Below are 25503 nucleotides of genomic sequence, written 5' to 3'. Positions count from 1 at the left end.
TCTAATGGTATGTATACAACTTATTAGCACATAACTAGTTTAGTTACAGCTCAATTCTTATCTATAAGCAGAAACAAGAGGATCAAAAAATAGGGATTTTATAGTCAATATTGCTTTGGTTCAAGTTGTATAACTAGATATAGAGAAGTTGTATATTTTAGTACAGAGTGTGAACCTTTTCACTGTAACTTTTGGACAACTTTCAGTGGAACCTAGAATGTGAAACTCAGTTATTGTGTAATCTAATGATCCATATCATCTACTACTCCAGACATTTTGACTCGTTTTCTATAGAGTCAGTGGGCAGAAATATGTATTATTTATGCACCCATAAATTCTCCCACCACAATCTGATATGAGCAATTATTCAGTTGTTTCAATATTTTCTGTGTACATACTCAATATAATTTAGATGGGCATCTGCCCAGTAGAGCTTGTCATTGGTGTAATCTATGGTAAGTCCATTGGGCCACTCTAACTTTGTAGAGATGATCACAGTCTTCTCCTTGCCATCCATGCCTGCTCGTCCAATATAGGCTCGATCTGCCCAGTCTGTCCAGTAAATCTGTCTGTTCAAATGAATACTTATAGTTAGGATTGTTGAAGTAAATATTAGAAGCTATGTCTCAAATACAGTATTTTCTGCCACAGGACTAAAGCAGAGATTGATGAAGAAGAAGGATAATGTATTTCTTAGTTTAACTGCTACAGCAGACAACTGTGCAGTCACAATTGCCTTCAAAATGCCAGCCCCAACAGCTACCGAACTACACTCATTTCTATCAACCTTTTTAGCCTTGCAATCAGAACTTTCTAGTCCATAGGAAAACAAATTCCACTTTCAATGGTAGCTGACAGCCATGCATATACACCTACAACAGGCAAGCTACTATTTTTCCTAAGCTGCAACTAAGTACTAACACCACAGAAATCTAAATGTAAGCAGCCAAAATTTACTTCAGATTTTCAGAATAGTGCAAGATTATTTGCAAGCAAAGGAAAAGGACTCTTGAAATGTCATACCCATATTTTGGATGAACAACAATTGCTCTGGGATACTGAAAGCAGAAAGTATTGTTGGCATCCACACACCGATCCACCAGTTTTTTCCGGAATCTTCCATCAAGTTCAGAGACGTAGAGACAATCTCGGTAGGCATCCACCCAGTACAATTTTCTGAAATATTTTAATTTATTTAACATTATTTAATTTTTTCCCTTATTTTGCTTCACAGCATCTTTAAATTTTTTTTTCTCCTAGAAGCAATGTATCTACTGTAAAGGAACATGTGCTTCATTGACATCTCTTCTACACCATGCTCCAGGCTGTCCTTTTCTCTCCTATTGTTCCTGTAAGCCCAAGCAGTGGTGCCAAATTCAAACTTGCAGGTGCCCAGTTGAGTACTAATATGCCATTCACCTACAAATTCCTAAACCCCTCTTCCCTTCCTGTCCTACCAACAATGGCCAGGAGCAGGAAAACAGACATGCAGTGCAATGGACTGTGACCAGGGCTGTAAGATATTGTAGAGAATCAGGAACTGTTCCATGCTGCCACCTCTGCTCTCATCAAACAGGTAGAAAAGTCCTGAGCAGTTTGACACCCTAATTTAAACTTCACCTAGAATTTTCTAACACTTCTGTTACCTTCCCTGAGAATTACACACAGCTGTAAGCAAAGAAATCATACAAGCAGTAGGAATGATTTTTTAAATGCCTCCATCAAAACGAAGCATTAAATTCAATTAGAACTACAGCAGGGTACTTTGAAATTCTCTGCAGAGCTGGTCAGCTCCAGCATCCACAGTGTCATTCCAGAAAGAGCCTGACAGATATAATTTCTGCCCACATCACCCTAAGCAGTACCATTCCCACCAGGAAGGAGGAGAAGGTAGTCTTCTCCAACCTGCACCTTGCAGCATCCTCCAATCCTCTCCCTGCACTGAAAACAAATAGACAAATTCAACCACTGTACTGTCCTTCAGCCTGTCTGAAACATCTAAACAAGAACTGACTGAAGACATAACTAATGGTAGCTGAAATAATTCAAAAGCTGTATTAGAAATGAAGCAGTAGGACCATTTCAGCTAAAATTTGTCTTTTGCTTCCTCACCTCTCCATGAATCATAAAGCATTTGGGGTTGCTGGGAACATTAATTATTATTAGGTTTAGAGACAAAGTGGTTTAAACATAAAAACTTTTATATGGACATATTCATATAAACACTCTCATGGAAGTTCCCAAAGTGACTTCTTGAACAATTCTTCTTAGTTTACAGTCTGATCCATGTTCTTTAGACTTTTCATACTTATATTACTGCACTTGGAAATCAGGAGCAAGAACACTGTCAGAGTGGGCACCACATAAGGACAGAGGTTCTGTGGCAGTAAATCAGACTACTTTTTGAAACACAGCAGGCAATTAAAAATTTACCATAATGAGATGTGTTTTCCAATTACCTCACTCATATGCTGGCCTCCTGGCAGAAAATTATATGGATCATGTTGTTTGAGTGTGTCAGGTGCATTTTTCAAGAACAAAAGACACACGCCCTTCACATTGGTACAGGAGCTAAATTTCATTAAGGCTTACTATTACTTACTTCACTGGAATCTAGTTACCTGTTACAGTATTTTGTTTATGCAGTGAAGCCTGCATCCCAATCCCAACAACTGCTAGCAAACGACTGATTGATGAGAGAGCAAGTCTGACATAACCTCAGTATACTACATATGAGAGTAAAGAACAGTGTTATGTATTAGATGCTGATAAATAGTTTCAGAGCAGTTGCATAACGCTGCATCCACATTCCAAACTATTTCAGTACTCATCAGGAATTTCATATGAAGTGAGGAAAAACCCTTCAGATAAACTCCTTCACACATCATTTCTTCAGTAGCCCAGAAAGACAAAAAACATATTTTCTTACCTGCCAACCCAGTCAACAGCGATACCTTCCCCGTTGGGCACATCATCACTTATCACTGCCTCCTTATTTGTTCCATTTAGGAACATTCGTTCAATGACATTCCTCCCCACATCAATCCAGTACAACCTCTTTTCCACCCTGTCAAAGTCCAGTGCCACCACATTTCTCAGTCCTTGCAAAATGAGAGAGTAAGACTGGCCATCTGCTGTGAGATTTCTCAGATAGTAACGGTTGCTAAAAATAAGGTATGGGGAGATATTACTATTTTGTCGGCAACTTTTTCCATCAGGCTCCCGGATATAGCCTGGGGCACACTTACAGATGTAGGAGCCAGCTGTGTTCTCACAAATCTGGCTACATACTGATGGAGTTTCATTGCACTCATCAATATCATCACAAGTCCGTTTATCAGACATAAGTTTGTATCCGGGATGACAAGAACAGTAGAAACTTGTCTGTGTGTCTGTACAGTCATGATCACATCCACTGATTGAAGGGTCACTGCATTCATTTACACCTGGGGAAGGAAAGGAGTTCTATTCAAGGAACCAGCTAGCAGGGTAATAGTGCAGTCACTTTCCAATGCACTTTCTCTCTCTCCCTGCTACCCTCTGAAAATGCTGATTGTGGATGTGGGCTGCCGTAATAAAGGAAAAAAAGAAAACAACCTAATCCAATATTAAATTATTCTACCACCTCTGAAGTCTGTCACAAAACACCCTAAGTGCAAACTATGGACTATGGCATATTTTGGAAATGCAAGGGAAATACATAACAGTGTATGAAATATATTTTGTTTATATCATTAGCTCATTGTCACAGTCAGTTAAAACAGCACATAATAAGTATGATTTAATTACAGCAAAAAAATTTAAAAGATACCTTTCTTATAATTTTAATTTTTTCAAAGGTGCCTAAGCTTTTTTAACTAGACAGTACAAATAAATCTATACATACCACATCCTTTTTCATCACTGTTATCTAAGCAATCATCCAACCGATTGCAGACTTTAACCAGCTCAATGCAGTTTCCATTGTCACATTTAAAATGATGGGGAGAGCAGGTTGCTTCTGGTGTACTACAGAGATGTTCCAGCTCATCAGATTCATCACCACAGTCATTATCCCCATCACAGATGTAGGCTTTGGAAATGCAGCGCCCATTCTGACAAGTAAACTGGTGCTGTTGACACGGTTCATAGATGCATCCTCTTTCATCACTGCTGTCACCACAGTCATTCCGCCTATCACACCTGAAGAAGAATGAACACTCTTCAAATATAAGAAGGCAATCACTGTCTCCAGGGCAGAGGGATAGATACACTCTCCCAATGTCCAAAGAAGGCCGGTATTACTGGCTCCGATAGAAGAGACTTTCAGAAACTGGGGTCATATTATATATTCTGACCTGTGGGTCCTCTATATTCTCCATGTGCATTACAGGCTGGACAGAATCACCCTAGGAGAGGTTACTAATGACAATAAGAAGGATTAAATGTTAATGGTGAGCAATGGGGATATTAACATAGAAAATTCTAGAGCATTTTTGAGTCAAAGCTAACGCACAAATGCAGAGCAGATAAATAGTTTCATTACAATATGTAGATCTACTTACAACTAATGGTGAGGAAAAAAGGTTGAATTAGCTCCTTCACAACAAGCAATTTTGAGAATTTCTACAGCTGCTTCAGTAGTTACAAACCTGTACGTGTTACGGATGCACAAGCCATTACTACAGGTAAACTCATTTTCTGTGCAAGATCTTCGTGTGCAGTTCTGGTGTTCATCAAGAGCATCACTGCAGTCAGCATCACCATCACAGACCCATGCCCGAGGAATGCACCTCCTGAGTGGGGGTTGATTGTTGGCACACATGAACTCTGCCGCTGTGCAGTTGCGGTTTGCTGAAGGAAAACCATGTTCACTAACCAAGTTATACTCTGTGTATGTGACACCCTCCTCCACCACACACACCAACAGCCTGGATATCCACCCATAATCCGTAACAGAGCCAAGCCCTACTGCACATGCAGAGATAGATACCAGAGATAGGTACCTTCTCATGTACAAAACTGCACATTACTCTTCATAGGGGCTGACTGGGAGCCAAAGAATTCCTTAGGCAATGCTGACATGTGTGGAAATCACTGGATTCTCAATATAAGCTTTTTCAGCCAGAATTTCAGGGAGCTGAGCCACATTTTCTGGGAGCTGGACAGTCTCGATTCCCTATTTTGTTCAAGGTGTTCTGTGCTCCAGGGAGCAAACAGAGGTAGCACCATTACAGTTAGTACAGCCAAGGACTACAAGTATAACCAGCTGTTCTCAAAAAAATCAATAAGTGGGACTAGGTTTGGTGAACCTCCTTCCCTTTGTTCACTCTCTGAACAGATAGGCTTATTTTGTTCAGATATTAAGCCACAAATGTGGTTATTAATATGGCACATATTGATGCAGTGCATGATCACCAGGGAGTATCTCCACTGAAGCTCCTCTGGCTGCCCAGATCATACACACAATCCAGGTTAATTATATCTCCATTTCAACTCAGCAATTCAAAGAGTAATTGCGAAATTAGAACAATGCTTTGTTGGGTTTTACTACCAACAAAGTATTTAATTTTGATTCAATATCATGAAAATGAAGGTACAGAAGGATTGTACCTCACACTTAATGTGCACCTTTATGGGGTAGAAAAATTGGCAGTGGGTGAGAGTTTGAGGGTTGGTTGTTTTCTAAAAAATACCTGCAGGACAAACAAAGTGTAGTATCTATTTGCATTAACCACCTACCACAATTATGTCTTTGATCCTCATCACTCATATCCCCACAGTCATTATCACCATCACAGATCCATGTTGCTGGGATACATCTGCCATCATCACATCTGAACTGGTCACTCGAACAAGTCCGCATTTGGGGCACTTAAAAATGAACACAATCACTTTCCTTGTTAAACTAACCTGCACTGCCATGAAACCTGCTGAGAACTGTATTTCAGGGAGAAGCTTATGACAGTGAAATTTAAAATCAAAGCTGAAGTGTAAATAGTTAATGTATAAGCTGCAAAACATTTTCTTAGGCTAAAGGTGTAACTCCAATAATATGCAAAGTGACCTACCAGCCCTGCTGAAACCATAGAAGAATCTTGCCTTGTGTTATTCTTACTTTTACAGTGAGAATAATAACTATGTTATAATATCAATTGTCAGTGACTTCAGTTAGCTCCTTCTCTTCTTCCCTGGAAATTACTGTCCTTTTTTTTACCTCCTACCCTACTCCTCTGCTTATTCCTGTCAGTTTCTATTGTACATACAGGATTTGTTTACTGTAATACTATGATACCCATATACTGTGTCAACACTCTTCCCCTCTGCATCCCACATTCCCTTTTTTCCCAAATGTAGTACTGCATGCATACTTTCCGTATAGCATGAAATCTGCTTTTACATCCAAAGTAATATCAAAACACTGGCTATTTTTTGCCATTTGATTCACTACTATCATAGTCTTATAGAGATAGGAGGTTATACATTAAGAGTAATCCCATTACAAGCATTCAGTTGTTGCAATTAAAGCCTTCATACTCCATACGCAGCTTTAAGTATTTAAGACTCAGATTACTCAGTGACTCATATTAGAGACACTGAATAAAACCCAAAAGATACTTATTTTCCACTTAGTCGGGAATTAAGCTTCTGCCTGCAAGACAAACTACTGATTTGCCATAATCCACCATGTTGTATCTTCTGAGTGCAGACTTACCACAAGATGCAGGTTCATCAGAGCCATCAGCACAGTCTATTCCTTGATCACAGTACCAATGAGCAGGAATACAACGTCCCGATGTACAACGAAACTCACTATTTGTGCAAGTAAGAGACACTGGAAGAAAAAACCTATGTATGACTTCTTTTTTTTCTGCTACCTTTCCAACTTGTTTTAAGTTGCTTTTGAGTCCATGTTATGCAAAAATTATTACAGTCCCCAAAAAAGAAAGAGAAAAAATTATGCTAGGAAAGATGTCTTTTCTCAGCCTCTCTGGAAAGAGCTCATGGTACAAACTAGCTTGATATTTGTATGCAAAGAAATGGGCTTAATTTTCTCCCAGGGCATACATATCAGCTACTAAGTAGACAGAATTTGCTCTGGAAATAGGATTGCATGCAGCAACTATACATATGTTCTACATTTATACTTGAGATGTATGCATAGGAAAATGACCACAGTCCAATATATGCATTTCTCCAGTGCCCAAACCAGGCATAGCAGACTCAGTGCTTTACAGGAAATAAAAATGTGCACTAAGGAAGTAATATCTCACGGTAGATAGTTTTCCTCATACCAATTTTTTCTTCATTTGCTAGTAGAAATCTTTTCTTAATGGCAGTGAAGAACAAACCATAACACTGAATAGTTGCAGCTCAGCATGCTGCAAGTACTCTCTGCACTTCAGCTGAGCCCCTTGATCCTGGCATGTATAGTGATTTTGACAATTACTTCAGTAGTTACCAATACTTTGCTGTACCCTCTGATGGTTTCAAAATACCAGAAGGATTCAGTCTGGCCTTTTAACTTGCTCTTCCCTGTGCCTTTAATGATGGAAATCAAAGTTAACTATTGCTCATTAATGTCTTGGGTTTCTTTCATCTCTCATTTTCTTTTTCTCTCCCTCTTCCTTGTCCTTCACCACTTCTCAATTTAAGTAATTCAGCAGGGACATAAACAGTAGAAGGGACAAAGCACACCTTTCACAAGCAGAACAAGGCTCACTCTAGCCACATATTCTAGACACATTGGTGTCCATAATAAAAGTGGCCACATTCTGGTCACAAAAATTGAATTTATATTTTAGAAAAACTGTGGCATAGTTAGTTTCCTAAAGGCATGTACCTTTAGGAAAAATAGTGAAAGCAAAAATAATCTGCTCAGGCAATACTAAAACCAAATCATTATCTGAAAACATCCATTATGTATTATAAACTGATCCCTAATATTTTATATGGGAAAAGTACTACCTAACTTCTACCTAATAAAAATGTCCTAGAAAAGTTAATCTGGTTTGTAATGCACTTCAATACCCTAACTGGAAGCTACAATGAACAACAAATCATATGCTAAAGCATACATAACCACATGAAAGAGCTAAAATAAATTTGAGACCGTATACAATTTCATTCAGTTAGATGGAAAAATATTCTAATGTTAAAGTTGTGGAAAAAGACAGCTCTCTATAATATTTAAGTGCCAAACACCTTGCAAAAACAATAAGAAATACAGACCAGAATAAGCAAAAGGAACAATCCTCAAATGCTGTATTAAAACGCTGCAAAAATTTATCATCTTTTATATTAGATAAAAGAATAATTTAGATAATTAGGAGCTAATAGTACCATGCATATATAACTTCAGTATTAAAAAAGTAGATGTTTTGAGAACAGTTGGAGTTATATTAAAAGTAAAGAGCAGTGGAACAAATTGCAGAAGTATCAGAGAAGTAACAAAGGCCCTATTAACTTACCACAGTGAGTAGAACTCTCATCACTCATATCTCCACAGTCGTTATCACCATCACACAAATACGTTCGAGGAATGCAAATATTTGTGCTTTGACATTTTGTAAAACCAGACTGGCACGTACGCTCCGCTATAAGGAGGGAGAAAAAAAGCAAAAGTGCTGTAGAGCTATTTGATATGTAACATTGTTGAAAAGAGTCCCACGTCACTCATTTGCTAAAGTGATTCACTCATACTGCTCATGCTATATGGGAGCAGTTAAACCATTGCTTTTATTGATGGAAGTCCTGACAAAAACATGATCAAAACACCCACATGCCAATACTTGAAGATGAGGGAATGAAAATTGACATGTATTCACACTGTAATGCCTACATTTGCAACCAGCTGGTAGGGTATGACCATGAGACCAAATACAAATGGCTAACAGATGAGGAATTGCAAATAGTCTGATTTCTCTGAGAACAAAAAAAAAACCAAGATGTTTTAAACAATGTTTTAAAAAAAATTCAGTTGGCACACAAAATGGAGAAAAAATCTAAATAAAATTTAATAAATTTCTTAAACTCCAGATATAAATTTTCACTGAAGATTTTAATCTTAGTGCATAGATGTTATTATTTTCATGAACTGCATAAGTAGTCAATATTGAACCAATCACAGTTTACATCTTAACTAAAACAAACATAACTGATAATTGTATAAGGCATATAATTTTAAACTGTGCCATTATAGGATCACAACATACACTCCTGAGGATTAAATCTAGTATAACTAATACAGCACAACACAAAGTAAAAAGCCATTGCCAAATTCCAGGCTGATCCTGCAAAAATATAAACCTTACCTCCAATTTATCTGAAATAATCTTTTTGAAATCCATAGGTTTACTCACAAGAATTAACATTACATACTGCATGAGTATTTGTTGCATCAAGGCAGACTACTTAAAGCAACATTTATTATGTAGTATCTTAGGATGTTCCAGAACATGATTTAGCAATTCTATTTGCTTCAAATAACACTAAACAATACCTGCAATGTAAATTGAAAAAACTTTTGTCCTTTTTGCTGATTTTGTCAGATTTCTTCACACAAAACCACACTTCCCTCTTCCTTTAGTATCTAGAGAGTCAGACTCAAATAGGCACTAGGTACTAAGGCTCAACTTACGACAATTCCTCTCGTCTGAGGTGCCATTATCATAACAGTTGTTTACTCCATTGCAGACATACTGAAGGGCTATACACCTTCCATTATTGCAAGTAAATTCTGTGTGGGAGTCACAGGTTCGGAACAAGCAGCCAAGCTCATCACTGTTATCTCCACAGTCGTTGTAATGATCGCAGCGGTAATGATAGGGTACGCATCGCCCGTTGCCACAGGTGAAAGCTGTTGGCTGACAAGTATGGAAAGCTGCAGAAAGTTAAAAAGAAAAAAAAATGTGGATAAAATATAATTGAAGTTCTCTGACAAAGTAACAAGTAAAATCACAATATTTTTACCTGCCAGGGCAAACACAGCTGCAAAACGGACTGCATGAAAAGTAAAATACATATTTGAATTAAAAAATCAGAAATTGGCTATACATGACAAAAATTCAATACTCTAGTGCTTCTGGATTCTAAAGCAAACCACTAGTGATTCAGACCTCAAATCTGTGGGCAAGCAAGGGATCATTTCCAAACTACAGCCATAAGATCCATGATCATAAAGGCATAAAAGTGACAGAGAATACAGAACAGGCAAGACATTATACTCTCCAAAGCAGTTACTTTAAATGCTTACCACACACACTTTCCAACTCATCACTGCCATCACCACAATCATTGTCATTGTCGCATTTCCACCGCTCAGAGATACAGTGCCCATTAAGGCATGTGAAGAAACCAGTGTCACACCTGGTACCATTATCCACAATACAGTGCTTGTTGTTATTGGCTAAATACCAGTGTCCTTCAGAAGGGCACTGACATTCTGCACCAGCTGGACCTAAATTTATGTTTGACAGTTTACAAAAATAAAAAAGGACACAAAGAAAAGGAAACAAATTTAATATTGATGTTTTATATAGGGTTCCATGAAAGTTTTCATAGTTGTAACACTGGAAAAGGGAAAGAAATGTTCATAATTCCTGTACAATCTATTTACTTAGATGATAGTATGGTGACTTAGCCAGACTTTTATCTCAGTTAAGCATATGCAAACCCATTAAAACCCACAAAAGTTACTTCAGAGTTCCTTAGAGGAACTGAGGTCAGAATTTGGAGTATCTTAGTATTTGCTTGTTGTCCAAATAGCTTTTTAGTGGCAGCAAGATGGTATGTGATGCTTTCAAATATCACAACTATACCCACTGAGACTTTATTCCTCAAAATCAAAACAGGTGTTCAAAATTTCTTCCAACTGACAAACTGCTCTTCTCAAAATTAATGAGAAGTTTGAGTTGTTTTCAGGCAAGACAGATTTTTAATGGTATTTAAGACACTACAAATGAAAACAGGCATTGAATGAGTTTTCCAAAGTCAAGGACCATAACGTCCAAAAATCTGTAACACATGAAACAGCTCTATAACATTTATGTAATAAAGAAATAGCAACCATACAGGTTTTTAAAATATATTGTAGGAAACATCTGATACAGTAAGAGTATATACTCCTAAGGTAAGCATATCCTGCAGCACTCACTTCATGTCTCATTCAAGAAAAGTTTAAACTCCAGAAAACAATGCTTTGGTTTAAGTTACAGAAACCCATAATTTTTAGTTGTGAGGATTCTCAGATACAACCCCTAGGTGTGTTGGTGAAATACCATGATCTTAAATGGCAATCATTGTGATTGCATTTTTAAATAAAATAGATATTAAAAATTTGGGAACACTTAGAAATATTTCAGCTGTCCCCATGTGCCTAGAATTGTTATAGTCTAAACTCTAATACAGGAAAGAGTAATAGCTTACAGTCATCAAGCATAACAGCTTACCTGGTGCACAGATGTGACTGCAGCCACCATTGAACTGGTTGCAAGGGTTGATACACTGCTGCTGCTTACTTTTTGCCCAGACATGAATATCCATTGGTCTTTGTGGAAGATTCATGATCATTACAATCTGATCTGAACCATCATACTTATTAGCTCTATAAATGCTTCGTGTGTTCCAGTCTGTCCAATATATGTGCTGATCAAACAGTGTCATTGCAAATGGATGCAGAGCAGTGCTAACAATTACCTCACGATTTGTACCAGAGAGAGTGCATCTCTCAATCTTCTGCCTACAATAACAAAGAAATTATTACATTTTAAAAGAAAGAAGTCTTCTAACTTAGGTGTAAAACCATGCCCTAATTAGTCTGGCAACTGACATCCAGCATTTCAGCAGTGCTCACTGCTGAAATATCTAGGATGCTGCTATGCTCCCTCACCTCCATTAACTATAGTTTGAAACAGAAAAGTGTATGTTTCATTTGACATCCTGAATTCCTCTTAAAATAGACATCCCACTACAAGTGTCTTGCCCTCCTGCATGCAGATAAATCCTGAAAACCACCTTCTTCACAGACGATTTCATAGAGGAAGAGGCCACAGGATTTATTACATTACAGACAACACTCTTCTGATAGAGCAAAGAAGTCTGAAAAAGAACTTCTATGCTGAAGGAACCAGAAGCGAAAGGTCTGATTGCTGCAGTGGTTTCTCTGAGACCATGGGTGAATTTGAATGTTTAGAAAACTAAACTATTTTTTAAAACTTTCCTTGTGGTGGAAGAAGTACTGTGGCGTAAATTCAAGGCTAGAGCTCTGTCTGGTAGGCAACAGCAAGAATATCAGGCCAAATTTCACAGGTGACAGGCATTAACCATAAGCAATGAATAGTGTAAAATGTGTAATGGGATTGTACTTTTTAACGAAGACAGTTACTGAAGTCCTGAATTGCATGTAAGATAAACAAACTGACAGTGGGTACAAGTGCATAAAGCAGAGAACAAAATCTACCCTGTGACATAATATAACTTCTTATTGCAGAGTAGTTTCACATCAATATTAAAACTTGACATTGCACTGCTATTAAGTAACTCTAACATCCTATTATGCCAAGCACCCAATTCAACTGAAATACTGAAAACCAGTTTAGAAATTAGGAAAAATAAATAATAGAGCTATTAAAATATTAACCAAATGTAAACAAACAAGTGTCTTGTCAATACATACAGATTTGCATCAGCCCAGTACAGCTGCTGTTCTTCATAGTCCAGGGTAAGTCCATTTGGCCATACCAAGTTTGTGCTCACAACAGGTGTTCTGAAGTTTCCTCCAAGAGTAGCTCGTTCAATCTTTGCATTTGAACTCCAGTCAGTCCAGTACATATACCTATCAATAACATGATTACATTTTCATAAAATATAACTCACAAAGCTCATTTGCTTTTGGTGGTATTTCCACCCTGGTGTCCCTCACTGAGGTGTGCAGTGCAAAACTACAGGAAAAGATCTTCTTCCTCTATTTTGGCTCACACTGACAAGGGAATCTTCTAGAGGGATCACTGGGGTCCACTGGAGGGAACTTCAGAAAACTTCTTCCAGCTCCTATGTGAATCTGCTAAAGTCAATTAATCTCTTTCTTATCTTTCTTAATTATAACACAGTATAACCAGTACCGAAATTAAAAGCACAATATAATACAGTAATGCCCCCATCCTCGCAGGAAGTGTTTTGATACTGAAACAAGGATTCTTCTGAAGCATTCAAGGAATACAACAGGAAAAGGGTTAGGGTTACAGGAAATGTCTGGCAGTCTCTGTCAAAGTCTAAATTGTAGTTTCACCTGCAGTCAAAACAAAGTGCAGCACATACCCTCTGCAGGGATCTAATACAATGGCTCTTGGCCGTGGCACCCGGGCGATCACTGTGCGGTTTGATCCATCCACAGCCATCGAGCTGATGGTCTGATTGAGGTAGTCACTGTAGTAAACTCTGTTGTTGATCCAGTCAAAGGCTATGCCATCTGGAGTTCCCAGGTCTTAGACACATGCAAGCAAACACACACAGGCTCAGCACGGTTTCCTAAGATACTGCAACATTCTTCATTATAATTTGGCTACATCAAAGACTTCTTTGAAATGCCATTGGTACCGCTGCAAATACATCCATTTAAAAACCTGAAGTACTAATACTTGGGACTCAGGCAGTCCTAGGTATACAATAGTGTTACAAAGACCTTTTCCTCACACAGACTGAAGTTCTGGTTGCTGTTCTTCAAGTAGCAGGAATCCTCCCTCACTCCATAATATTAATTTACTACACATAATTTTAATTTATCATGTATCATTTTATATACAGAATAATACCTATCCAGGTTTTATTTCCATTTCATTGTGATCAAGATGATATAAGAATCTCAGAAAAGGAAAAAATGAGGAAGCAAAAGGAGCATTTTATTAGACAGCTTAACTAAGTGGTCAATTTGACCTTTAGCATAAAAATCCCTGTGGAGCTAGTGCGAGGTGCTGCAGTCCATTTTTTTTAATATCTGATTACTTCATACGATAATTCAGCACACTTACCAGATGCGACTACAGTTGGAGAGCCAATTCCTGAGTAAATACTAACATAACTTATTCTTCCAGTTCCTGAAGGATAACTTTGTGTAAAATATATTCGGTTGTTTATGCTGTCAAAATCCAGGGCCACAGCAGTCCTTAACACATTGACTGTGCGGAAGGGAGGACTGTGATTTTCAGGATCTAGGTGAATACTTCTGAGGGCATTCTCAAGAGCAAAAATTAGGTAATCATCTGTTGAAATGGAACATCTCTTGCCATCACTGCCTAGTGTTCCAAAGGCACAACCACATTTTGGTGTCTGAATGTCAGGGAGGGCAAAACAGAGGTGAGAACAACCTCCATTGTTGTCCAAACAAGGATTGTTGTTGACATCAAAGGGTGAACGTGACTGGAAATTACTGTTGTAAATTGTAACATCCCTTAGCCAATTGATATTATCTCTTATTACTGTTGGCTGATCAGTGTTGCCTGGCTGCTTGCTGGCTTGGAAGACTTTTTTCAGGTTTCGATCCACCCAGATCATGGAATTGCCGAAGATAGTGATACCATATGGAGTTGGATAGCGACTGCCGTAACGTACAATTTCAACATCACCACCATCAGGCTGAATTCTTGCAATCATATCTAAGGAATCATCCACCCAGTAAACGTAGCCATTGCTGTGATCTATGGCCAACCCACGAGGTGTGACAATGCCCTCAGACACAAGAACTGTTCTGTTGGTGCAGTCAAGAAATGCACGTTCGATCTTTGGATTTTGCCCATAATCTGCCCAGAAGAGATACCTGTTTTTTGGGTCAACTACTATGTGCCTTGGCATATCTATGGTAGTTTTCAGAAGCACACGGCGATAAGTTGTGTTCAAACGCAAAACTTCTATAAAAGTCTCTGTCAGGAATGCATTTGTAAAATAAAGATTACCTGTATATAAAAAACCCCAAAACAAATCAAATCAGAAAAGCAAAAGAGAAAGTTAATATCAGCATCAATACCTGAGAAACACAAGCTGCTAAAATACCAAACCACAAAACGAATAGCCATCATAAATATGTTAGTAGTTGGAAGCAAAAGGTACTTGCCTACAATCTGATGAATTAGAAAGAAGACAGCCAAACTGACAGTAGTCAATTAATTCCTAAATCCTCATGGATTGTCATGGTTATCAGTAGTATAGTTGCCTTTTAAAACACTCAACTATGAAATCCATGTTAAGACACAGGACTGTATACAGTAACTAAATTAAATGTTTACAGCAGATGATTATCCTAAAACTCATCCCAACAAGCCTATCAATCAACTGAAGAACTTTTGCAAAGCATATATACAGTACATATATATATATATATATATACACACAAAACTAAAGTATTAGCAGCAATTGTTGATTAATACTTTCTGAAGAGTTAATATTTGAATTAATCTCTAATATGTTTAAATAGGACCAGGAAGTGCACATGTGGAAATTACAGTTCAAAGATAAAATATTTCTCCTGCTTTTTTTACTTTTCATTGTAATATTCATACACAGAAATCTGAGGGTAGATAATTTTCTTATTTATGATGTCATGAGACAGGTTTTGTGCATTCTTCTCTTGTTCATGTTTTCACAATGATAGTACACAGCTACTTAGAAATGTACAGACAGGAGAGGTCTAAGACAAATATTAAAGCATCAGGAGAGAAAAGGCTCTATACATCTACTCTGATAAACTTTCATCTTTACACATATATATAAAACGTAAGAGCCATTCATTACTTCCTCTTATTTTAAAATCAGTGCATTAAACCGCAAGTTAGTTAGTACTTCCATTCAAAAGAGTTCCATTAGAATCTGTTTATGTTAGCCTAAAAATTTTATAATATGTAAAGAATAACATTCTCCTAAATTCAGCTGTGCTTACCTGCTACCCAGTCAATTGCAATGCCACGAATCCCATTTCGTCCTATTCCATTTGTAACAACATTTCTAAAATAAGAACCATCAGGTTTAATTTTACGTATTGCATTCTGAGAAGAAACTGTGCTACTGAAGTCACACCAGTAGATGAAACCAGAAGGCATGTGAACATCCACATGAAGTGCATTTCGTCCTGAAATATTTTGAAAAGTATGAATTAATGATTTTTTATATAAACAAACTTGCTTAAAACCTGTGCTGTGCCAGAAAGGAATGCCAAAATACTAGGCATGACAAGATTTTTTCCTATTATAATATTCACATACCTCTTCCTGCTAGTGGTACCATGGCTTCAGAGTGATCTGATGTCTCTAAACTAAATCCTTTAATTGCAGAGAGCATAGAAACAATTACAAATGAACTGTATGGGGAACAGGTTCTGTTATCAGGATTTAGCTGAAAGCCAGTAGCACAGGCACAGGAGAATAATCCACCAGTCACAGGCAGGCAAAGCTGCTGGCAAACTCCAATATTATTACTGCAGCCATTTGAGGAACCAGCAGAATCTGCAAAAGACATACATTGTAAAACAAAAATCTCAACTGTATCATCACAAACACCCATGGACATATACCCACATTCATACACTTGTATAGTCTTAACAATCAGGTGAAAAAATAAAGATCCTAATCATTATACATTTTAGCACAGATGTATTAGCAATGGGTTTGCTGGTCTCTTGTCCTTGAAGATCAATGCGGCCAAGAATCAGATAAAACTTGAAGCTAAAGTAACAAATTTTCTTAGTCAACACTACTTTAGTAAAACTACATGAGCCAATAGATGCCTTAATTAGATGGTGGAGCATCTCTTTACCAAAACCAGGCAAAATGCTTCTGACACCTTTCCTGAAAGCCAAACCAAAGCATTTCCTTTGAAAGAGTATACATTCTCTGTCTAAGGAAAGTTCAAGTTTTTGCAAGGTGAATATCCTGAAACACCTCTCTAGCAAATACTCACTGTCTCTGTAATACACACGTAGGCTCTTCAATCTTGGGACATTATCTCTCAGTACTACTTTGTTTGCGCCGGTGGCCTTGTCAACCCGTTCAATCACTTCATAATCTCGATCAGTATAGTACAGAAAGGTACCATATACAGCAACTCCCCAGGGATGAGAAAGATGAACCACCAGAGTCACACGATTTGTACCATCCACATTGCCTCTCTCAATCTAAGAAATCAGTTTAAAGAATATGATTACATTTCTTATAATAACAGTTCAATGTTATAATACAAAACTAAAATGCAACACATGCTACTAAAATCTCTTTTGTGCATGAAATCTCTATGTACAAGGTAGGAAGGAAAGGGCAGGCAGCATGTGATTTCTGATCTTGTACTTTTGATGGTATTTAATAACAACAGCTATCCAGATTTTGCTTGGTCCTGTAACTCCCAATTATAAGAGAAAACTGAAGTAATAGAATCACTCATGTGAACCATAGATGCAGAAACAGGTAAAGAAGCAATTATTTAAAAAAGCCTCCTACCATTCCTGTGCTTGTGACAGCCCAGTACAATTTTTGTTCCTTAATGTCAATGGTAAGGAACTCTACATGGTCCAGGTTGCCAGTGAAGAGGGTTTGTATGCCTGAGCCATCCATGTTTGCACTGGCAATCTTTGCTGGGACTCCACTGTCAGTTCCCTGGTCTGTCCAGTACAACTTCCTGTAACAGACATCAGATATGTTAGCAAAACTGCCAAGAGAAATCAGTGGACCAGAGTCACTTGAGCATATGCTTAAAACCAATTCCTTTGTCAGACAAATACTTCAGCACATGCTGAACAGAGCTCATGTTGAATCAAACCACAGTGAAAAAGAACTTATTTGAAAAAGAGAAAAATGCTTGTTCTCTCAAGAGAAGAATGCCTCTTAAATAATTTTTAGAAACCCATAACCTTGCCTATATCGTCCCACTATAACATCAGCAGGTAAACACACTAGAGTATTATGACTATAACAAAAAAGGAGGAGAATAATAATTCTGTTTCACAGATGGCTGCAACATTTCAGAGTGGGTGTGGTTTCAATTTTCAATTAAAACTACAAAGTCAGAAAAAAATCTATATGAAACAGAAAAAAGGCAAATTGTTGTTTTTAGGAGCAAGCAGCAAAATTATATTTAGTTCTTTTTATCATGTGACATTTTTCCCATGTAATGTGTCTTTCTACTATAGATAGGCTCAAGTCAGACATCACAAGATATTTTACAGAAAGACTTTGGAGTTCTCTTTATTCTGGGTTCCCATTTCTCAGGCATTTTTTCACAATCATAATATTCTGAGATTCTTTTTGATTAAAAAATGGTACTATACAAGGATATAGTAAACCAAGGAGAATGAACATCTATACAATAATTTAGGAAGCTATGCAATTATTTTTTACCGCTTAAAAAGAGTAAATAAATTCTGCACCAATATGAAACAAACAAAAAACAATGTCAAATCCAGGATGAAATTTGAAAACCCTGAAAAATTAAGAAAAATACAGAGAATACACTCATGAGCAAATACAACAGCAGTTTTGGAAACTTACCCTCTTGCTGGATCAACTGCCAAACCAATCGGTGTGCCAGCTCCCAGAGAGGTGCCATCATTGGTAATCAGTGTTTTCCTGTACATTATGTCACCATGCAGCTTCAGGACCTATGCAAACACTGAAGTGATCAGACCATGCAATGTAGAACTTATGGTACATTTTCAATTTACAGGAATGAAGCCTAAATCAACAGGGAATTGAAATTCAGAAGACTTTCTCAAATACCATGAAGAAAAAGCACATTGTTCTGTACTCTAACCATCGCCCTTCTCTAACATGCACCCCTTGAAGAAGCTGCTTGCAGCTCAGAACCTGCCTACAAGAAAGGATCCTAGCTATAAAAATAGTTAATCTCTCAGTCTCCATAATATCTTCAAGGCCTGAATGGGTTGATGAAATTCTGATTTAGGAAGGATACCATTTCATTTGCTCAAATTAGCTGCCTTTTAATTTAATAGTTGGCATTTCTATTTTGGAACAAGAACACTAATGACTGGGCTTATTCACAGTCATTACTGTATTATATATTACTAATCCTCCATTTCCCCAAAGGACAATTTTATCCTTCACATACCATGAGACTTCTTGCCTCCAGAAAGCTACATAATATGTTATCAAAGCATTTGGGAATGGATCTCACTGCATTCAATGGCAACATTCCTTTATTATCACAGGCATTGGGATCATTGATTTGAAGTGAGGATAGTAACATTAGCAACTCTAGTCATTAGAGATGTTGGGCGTTAAATACTGGAAGCCAAATGAGTTTTAGGGGGAAAAAAAATAGAGATTTATACAAAAATAAAGTTTGCAGAATATATTGCTTTCAATCTTTTTGGCTATGTTCAAATTTAAGTTTCTGTTCAAGTTTGTAAAGTATTTTTCTACAGACAGATTGCACTTTAAAATAAATCTAATTTAAGTTTTTCACCAAATAAATATTACTAATTTCAATCTGTATACATAGCATTGAAAAATCTAGGCTCTTATTTTCCAATTGTCCCTCTCAAATAATTACCTCAATTGATTGTGTCCCCGGGTTACTATAATACAGATTTGCAGACATCCAGTCCAATGCTAGACCAGTAGGAGCACCAATAACAGCTGCTGGAGCAAAAACTGTCCTGTTGGCTCCATCTGACCTCACTCTGTGAATTTCACCCTTGGAAAAAAAAAATAACAAAAGTGAAAAAAATGTCAAGAGCAGAAAACACTCTTCTATTCCAACTACATGAACACTTTAATACTGCAATCTTTTCTAACACTAGCCCAGTTCAAGGAGGGAGAAGGCAGAGGCAGAGATAGAGCAGAGCCAGGAGTAAAAAGTGGAGCACATGTTGCAGTTGCCATCTCAGAGAAGGAACAAGGTAGAGTCAACTTTTAGAAAAGGATGCAGTGATCATTCCAGGTATATTCTTAATTCCTTTGTTACCATGATATCAGTATGCCGTCTAAATATCTCAGTACAGAATTGAAAATCATGCTTCAAAAAGCAATCAGCATCTCAGCAAAAATCTGAACAAGAACTCCAGACAAAGCTTACTGCTGTCTCAAATAACTAAAATTTCTTAGACAGAAGTAGAGTGCTTCTTGCTGAATCCTAACAACATGGTGCTATTTAAAAATTAACCTGTCCTTGAATCCCCAGGCCTTCAGAAAAAAAAGTAGGAAAACGGGATAATTTTTGGTACTCTTTTTACCCTACTTTGAGAGGGTATTGCCTATTATTGAAATTTACAATTAATAACCTATGGAACAAGACAGTTAAAGATAATAAAATGTTGGAAGTGTTTTTCAAGTAGAATACGGGGGGATTTTTATCTCTCTTTCCTAACTTTGCTTCAGACAGGGTGAACAAGCTGATGCATGTACACTTGAACTCTACAGCTTCAAATGATGCCACCACTGGCAGTGAGATTACAGCAACTATGAAAGTGTAGACAAATCCCAAGAAAAGCCAAACATGCAAGGATGGAGGAGGATGGATGGAGGCAAAATGTGGTGTTAAGGAAGAGGCCTTGAGGTAATAGACAAGCACTACAATTAAGAAAGTAGGCAAATATGCTTCTGTCATTAGAAACCAGGGAAATATCTTTTTTTCAGAGAGCAATCCATGACTGACACAGGTGTCTCAGCCCTTTTTAGGAGAAACAGAAGCCTGAGGCCTGCAGGTCAGGGATACAGTTAGAGGGCACAGCCCATAGTCACACATTTGTCAGGCTTTGTCAAGACCCACCTAAAGTAGAGCTAACACCTAACCCTTGGCCTGTGAAGGCACCTGCATTTCACTTGTCAGGATTTAACTTGCTGTTAATGTATGTATCAGCCCCTGACCTCCGCCATTATTGTATATGCCAGCTGTATCTGCTGGCTGAGATCTGTCAAGAATATTTTCTCAGACTGCAGGGAAGATGAAACAGATTATCAGGTATGTAAGTAGCTTCTTGGGCAAAGGTTACCTTAAAAAGGTCTGTTTAAATACTTCATTGAACTAAACATTCTAACTTTAAAAGAACAAATAATTAAACAAATTGTAATTTCTTTATGAGCGGCACAGAATACAATATAAAATTAGTCATTTAAAAAATTGTATTTACTTCAAAGCTGCAAAATGTAAAGAAAGCAGGTTGGGGAAAAAAGCAAAAATCTTGTGTGGATGAAACATAACAAGTTTGTGTGAATTGTTTCTGTCAAAACATAATTACAGAAATCTCCTTATCTACCATCATACTTCTCCGAGACCTAATTACTGCTTTTCTTGACAAAAAGAACTGCTTTTAAGTTTCCAAGAGTGAAGACATATTGCAGAATCAGAAGTTTCCTATCACATGTCTCACACACTGCCATTGATTTTTTCTTTTGAAGTGTCCATCCTGCAAAAATTATGGAGTTTTTTTGTTGTTTTTGGGGGGTTTTTGTGACAAGCTAGCCTTATGGAACACATATCATTTTTTAGTTCATGACCAGCATTAAAAGCACTTAGTCAAACAATTATAATTACCTATTAAAAATTAGTTCAAATTAGTTTTTAAATCTATAAGCCTCATATGTACTACCTGGAAATTACTGTGAGTTTGCAACCATTTTCTGTTTAAAGAAAAAGATGTCTCGCTCTATGATGCTACTTCATTAAGTGCTCAGATTAGAGGCACATACATTCAAACTAATGTTAAGTGTCACTGTGTCCAATGTACTGCTCCCATGGAGAAGTGTTCTGGCTGTGTTTGCAGAATTGAGTCTTAAGTCGACAGAGGACAGAGAGTAGAGTATAGCACAGCGGGGCTGAGCGTATGGGTCTGTCAGTGCTCTCCAATATTTCCTATTCACATCTCTGAGGCAGAAAAAACATTAATCAAATGTTTCTGCTGACAAAAATAAGAACTACCTTACAAAAGAGATGAAGCTTCCTTACTTGTCCTAGGAGAAAAACCAATCAAAGAAAAACCCAAAAAAACCAACCCACAACAACAAAAAACCCACCACTTCGTTCCTTTCTATTTATCAAAATTCTTATCAGCAAGCTCTCTAATATATTTCGGTCTTAAACACTCCTTAAAAATAAAGAAAACTTTTTTTTAATTTAGTGCACATTTTGAACACAAATACTAACTTACTGGATTTTCAACCCAATAAATCATCTGTTCAGAGTCATCGAAGTCAACATCAACACCATTTTGAACTCCTGCTATTGGAACCATAGCATCATTTGTCTTTTCCTCAGGGTTCAGAGAAATTCCGTAAATTATATTATCTCTTACAGCAATAAGGAAAGGGTGTTCAACTGTGAAAACAGAGAGTAATTCAGAGTTGCTTCTGGTCAAGAAAATGGCATTATGATATGTTTTCCCCTCCCCCCAAAAGTTCCCTGACGCTGAGAATGGTTCAGTACTACCAGCGAGGTTTTGAAACCAGTTACAAAGAAGTTTTTTCCCTCACTAGGAATGATGTAACAGCTATTGAAACTGTTGTAACATTTTAAGTTTCAGCAGCGTGCAATCACAATACAAATTCTGAGCAGAAGGAAGTAAATAAGGCAGGATCACTCACTGCCAGACAAGAGAAAAAGGATATTTGTGCAGCTGCTCTAAGCTGTTTTTTCAAATCTCTGAGAAGGGGAACCAGGCAAAGCTCTGAGGATTCTGCAGAACCTGCCTGAAATGGGTTCTAACGCCTGTTAAGCAGGACTCACAAGCAAAGAACAATGTCACAGCAGCAACTGCTGATCATTATTATTAAATGTAACTGCAGCACTGTTTTCTTGTTTTATCCCTAAGGGAGCAGACATACTCCCTTATGGTATATTTACTTTTAGGTAAACTTGTGCCCTTATGCTTAAATCTTATTTAAAGAGGGCAGCTCATCAGGTGATCCGAGAAAATGCATCAGAGAGCTGCAGAGTGAGGGTCAGCAACTACATTTCTCATCTGCTAGGGAGCAGGGGAAGAGAATCTCCTGAACAGGGATTCCCCTCTCCCTTGTGCTTTGCTCTTTGGAGAACAAATTCTAGCCTCTTCTTCCCATAGGCACAAGCTACCACTGAACAGGGAACTGGGCTGTTGTAGCAGTAACCCATTTCCTCTTTTACAATAGATCAAAGACTTGGTTGGTTTAGTTTTGATTTTCTTTATTGGCTGCTTAATACATTTATATAAATTTTGCAGTAAAAATTTTGACATAAAAAGCCACTAAACACAGCATCACTGCACCTCTCAAAAGGTATTCTCCATACTTCTCTCTGGCTGCTAGAAGTATTTTTCAAATTTAACTCACTACTTCAAGTTTTACACCTATGCAAATCTACACAGCCTGATTACTCCTCATTCTTATGACAGAAAACAGAGCAAATTTGCTGGGCTATAGAGATATAAAAACCTGTGTAGGTTCATCAGATTGGCATTAATATAACTTCTGCAATTCTTAATACAATTTACATGACAAATAATAATCCATATAAAATTAATGTATTGTTATACTAAATATGCACATGTGCCATGTTAATACAATATTTTGATATACACAAATTCTGTTGTTTCCAAGCCAGCTTGCTACATTACCATCTTTTATATCAACCTGAAATGCAACTTAAAATAAAATAAGCACAAAGGCGAGCTTTCTTCATCTTATATAAAGCTAAAAATGGTACAATCCTAGAATCAATGCCTTTCCATCCACATGAAGTTGGTAGTATTTAACATGCAAACAAAGTAGGCAGAGATCAGCAATACTGTTGTTTGTAGAGACACTGGGCAAACAAATGCATGCAGCTCAGTTTAATCTTACTTCTGAAACATTGTGCTGGCCTATTAAAGTAAACAGTGACAGCAAGGATAACAGTAAAGATTAGCACAGAAATGGCAAATGCCTATTCATGTGTAATCATGGAATCATAAAATGGCCTGGGTTGGAAGGGTCCTTAAAGATCCAATTCCAACCTAGTTCCAACCTTTCTGCCATTGGCAGCAACATTAATCATTAGCAATTATTAAAATATTTTACAGTGAAAAGAATAAGTATATTTTTTATAACTTTTTCTGGTGTGCTGACCTTCAGCAAATACATCTTTTTAAATTACCCAAATCGGTAGATGTTTTCTACATACTGTTTTAACTGTATAAAATACATCTAAATAGAAAAAAATAAGTCCATATAGTTCAAAAGAATTGGGCTTCACAGAAAGATATTTCCACTTCTCTCTCAATTATGTCAATAAAAGGGCCACAGTTGTACCGAAGCAGACACAGGAAAATTTGCAACATGTGAAAAGAAAAGATAAGAAAAGTCAAGAGCCCAATTCAGTGACAGAATTGGGTCAACCTCTACATGTGCATGTGCTTCATCACTGGCATGCTCCATTTCTTCCATCATGATCCCTCTATAAACCTGCACATAATCTAACAAGTGCAGATTTCTAAAAGAATCCCTCTTTTTTGTAATAGCTTCAATAAATTCACACTTCATTTCAGATTATATAAATTGGTAATTCCCTTGCTGCTGACTAAGAAAAATGTGAATGCAATACAGCCCTTTAAATAGCACACTGCTAAGTATCAAGCAGGAAAAGAACGTGATACTGGCCTTTAACATTTAGACAGTTTTAAAAGTCTTAAAAGAAAAGGATTTTTTGACTGACAGATTTCTAGTGTTAGCTCATCCCAAAGATAATTTCTACTTAAATTTCAGTGATTTGAAGCTTCCTTTATAGGCAGGCACCAAAGCACACTTAATATCTGTACAATTGATGGAAAAATTAATGATGAATGCTTCATCTGAAAAAAGCAATGTGGTCAAATTTCTAGTCACAAATTGCCTACCACTAATTTGAATTTTTGTGACTTCTTTTTAAATGAATGGGCTAAATGACTTATACAAATCACTGAGATCTGTGGACTATCCAAAGAAAATTCAGTGGTATTTTTTGATATGAAGTTGTTTACAAAAGTTAGTTCTATTATAGCTGCATCACATATAACCACATGTAATTTTATGCCATGTTTCCAGACATTCTGCATTTGGCACCTTCTGCTTTTTTACACTGGAGAGGGAAAAAGCTGAAGATGAGAAATCTTGATCTGAATTCTAAAATGCATTAGTTCTGATAGGCTGAAGAGAGTGATAAGTAAGAGGAAGAACATCTTGCCTCATTAGAGGAAATCAAAAGATCATTAATTACTTCTTAGCAAAATATGGGCTGAGAAAGAGTGTGATAGTCACCTCAAATATAGACAAAACAAAACATACCAGTGCTAAAGGAGAACTACTGATGCTATTTATCCCGATGGACAAAAATGTCATCAGAAATGGGCATAAAATGGGGAAGGACTATATCTGAACAAAAAATTAGGTTTTCAAATATCAAAATTGTGAGGTTCAGTGATTTTAGGCGCAAGAACCCAGATTAATCTAGAACTGGAGCTTGACTGGCAAAAGGTTACATATGATGTGCAGTCAAGGGCAACAAAGAAACAAACTTCAGTGACCAAGTAAGTCCCTCCCAGTC

At 37.2% G+C, this 25503-nt stretch overlaps 1 protein-coding gene across 1 annotated transcript in view; it reads right to left on the bottom strand.

Annotated features, from left to right (window-relative positions):
* LRP2 (LDL receptor related protein 2) overlaps window positions 1–25503 on the bottom strand; it is a gene marked incomplete at both ends in the record, with an annotated part of 116877 nt that overhangs the window by 31388 nt on the left and 59986 nt on the right. Inside the window, 21 exons of the mRNA XM_082285402.1 lie at window positions 399–569; window positions 1024–1176; window positions 2930–3446; window positions 3887–4182; window positions 4632–4833; window positions 5722–5853; window positions 6695–6814; window positions 8451–8576; window positions 9620–9862; window positions 10235–10438; window positions 11430–11719; window positions 12656–12814; window positions 13297–13462; window positions 14007–14927; window positions 15908–16096; window positions 16230–16469; window positions 16924–17137; window positions 17457–17634; window positions 18504–18613; window positions 19525–19668; window positions 22121–22287. Coding sequence (XP_082141528.1) covers window positions 399–569; window positions 1024–1176; window positions 2930–3446; window positions 3887–4182; window positions 4632–4833; window positions 5722–5853; window positions 6695–6814; window positions 8451–8576; window positions 9620–9862; window positions 10235–10438; window positions 11430–11719; window positions 12656–12814; window positions 13297–13462; window positions 14007–14927; window positions 15908–16096; window positions 16230–16469; window positions 16924–17137; window positions 17457–17634; window positions 18504–18613; window positions 19525–19668; window positions 22121–22287 — 4942 coding nt within the window. The remainder of the gene's footprint in view (window positions 1–398; window positions 570–1023; window positions 1177–2929; window positions 3447–3886; window positions 4183–4631; window positions 4834–5721; window positions 5854–6694; window positions 6815–8450; window positions 8577–9619; window positions 9863–10234; window positions 10439–11429; window positions 11720–12655; window positions 12815–13296; window positions 13463–14006; window positions 14928–15907; window positions 16097–16229; window positions 16470–16923; window positions 17138–17456; window positions 17635–18503; window positions 18614–19524; window positions 19669–22120; window positions 22288–25503) is intronic.

This window comes from Coloeus monedula (assembly GCF_965178545.1).
Source record: "Coloeus monedula genome assembly, chromosome: 7".
Classification (NCBI taxonomy): Eukaryota; Metazoa; Chordata; class Aves; order Passeriformes; family Corvidae; genus Coloeus; species Coloeus monedula.
Note: the sequence above shows the minus strand (reverse complement) of the source record. Positions and strands in the feature narration are given on the sequence as shown.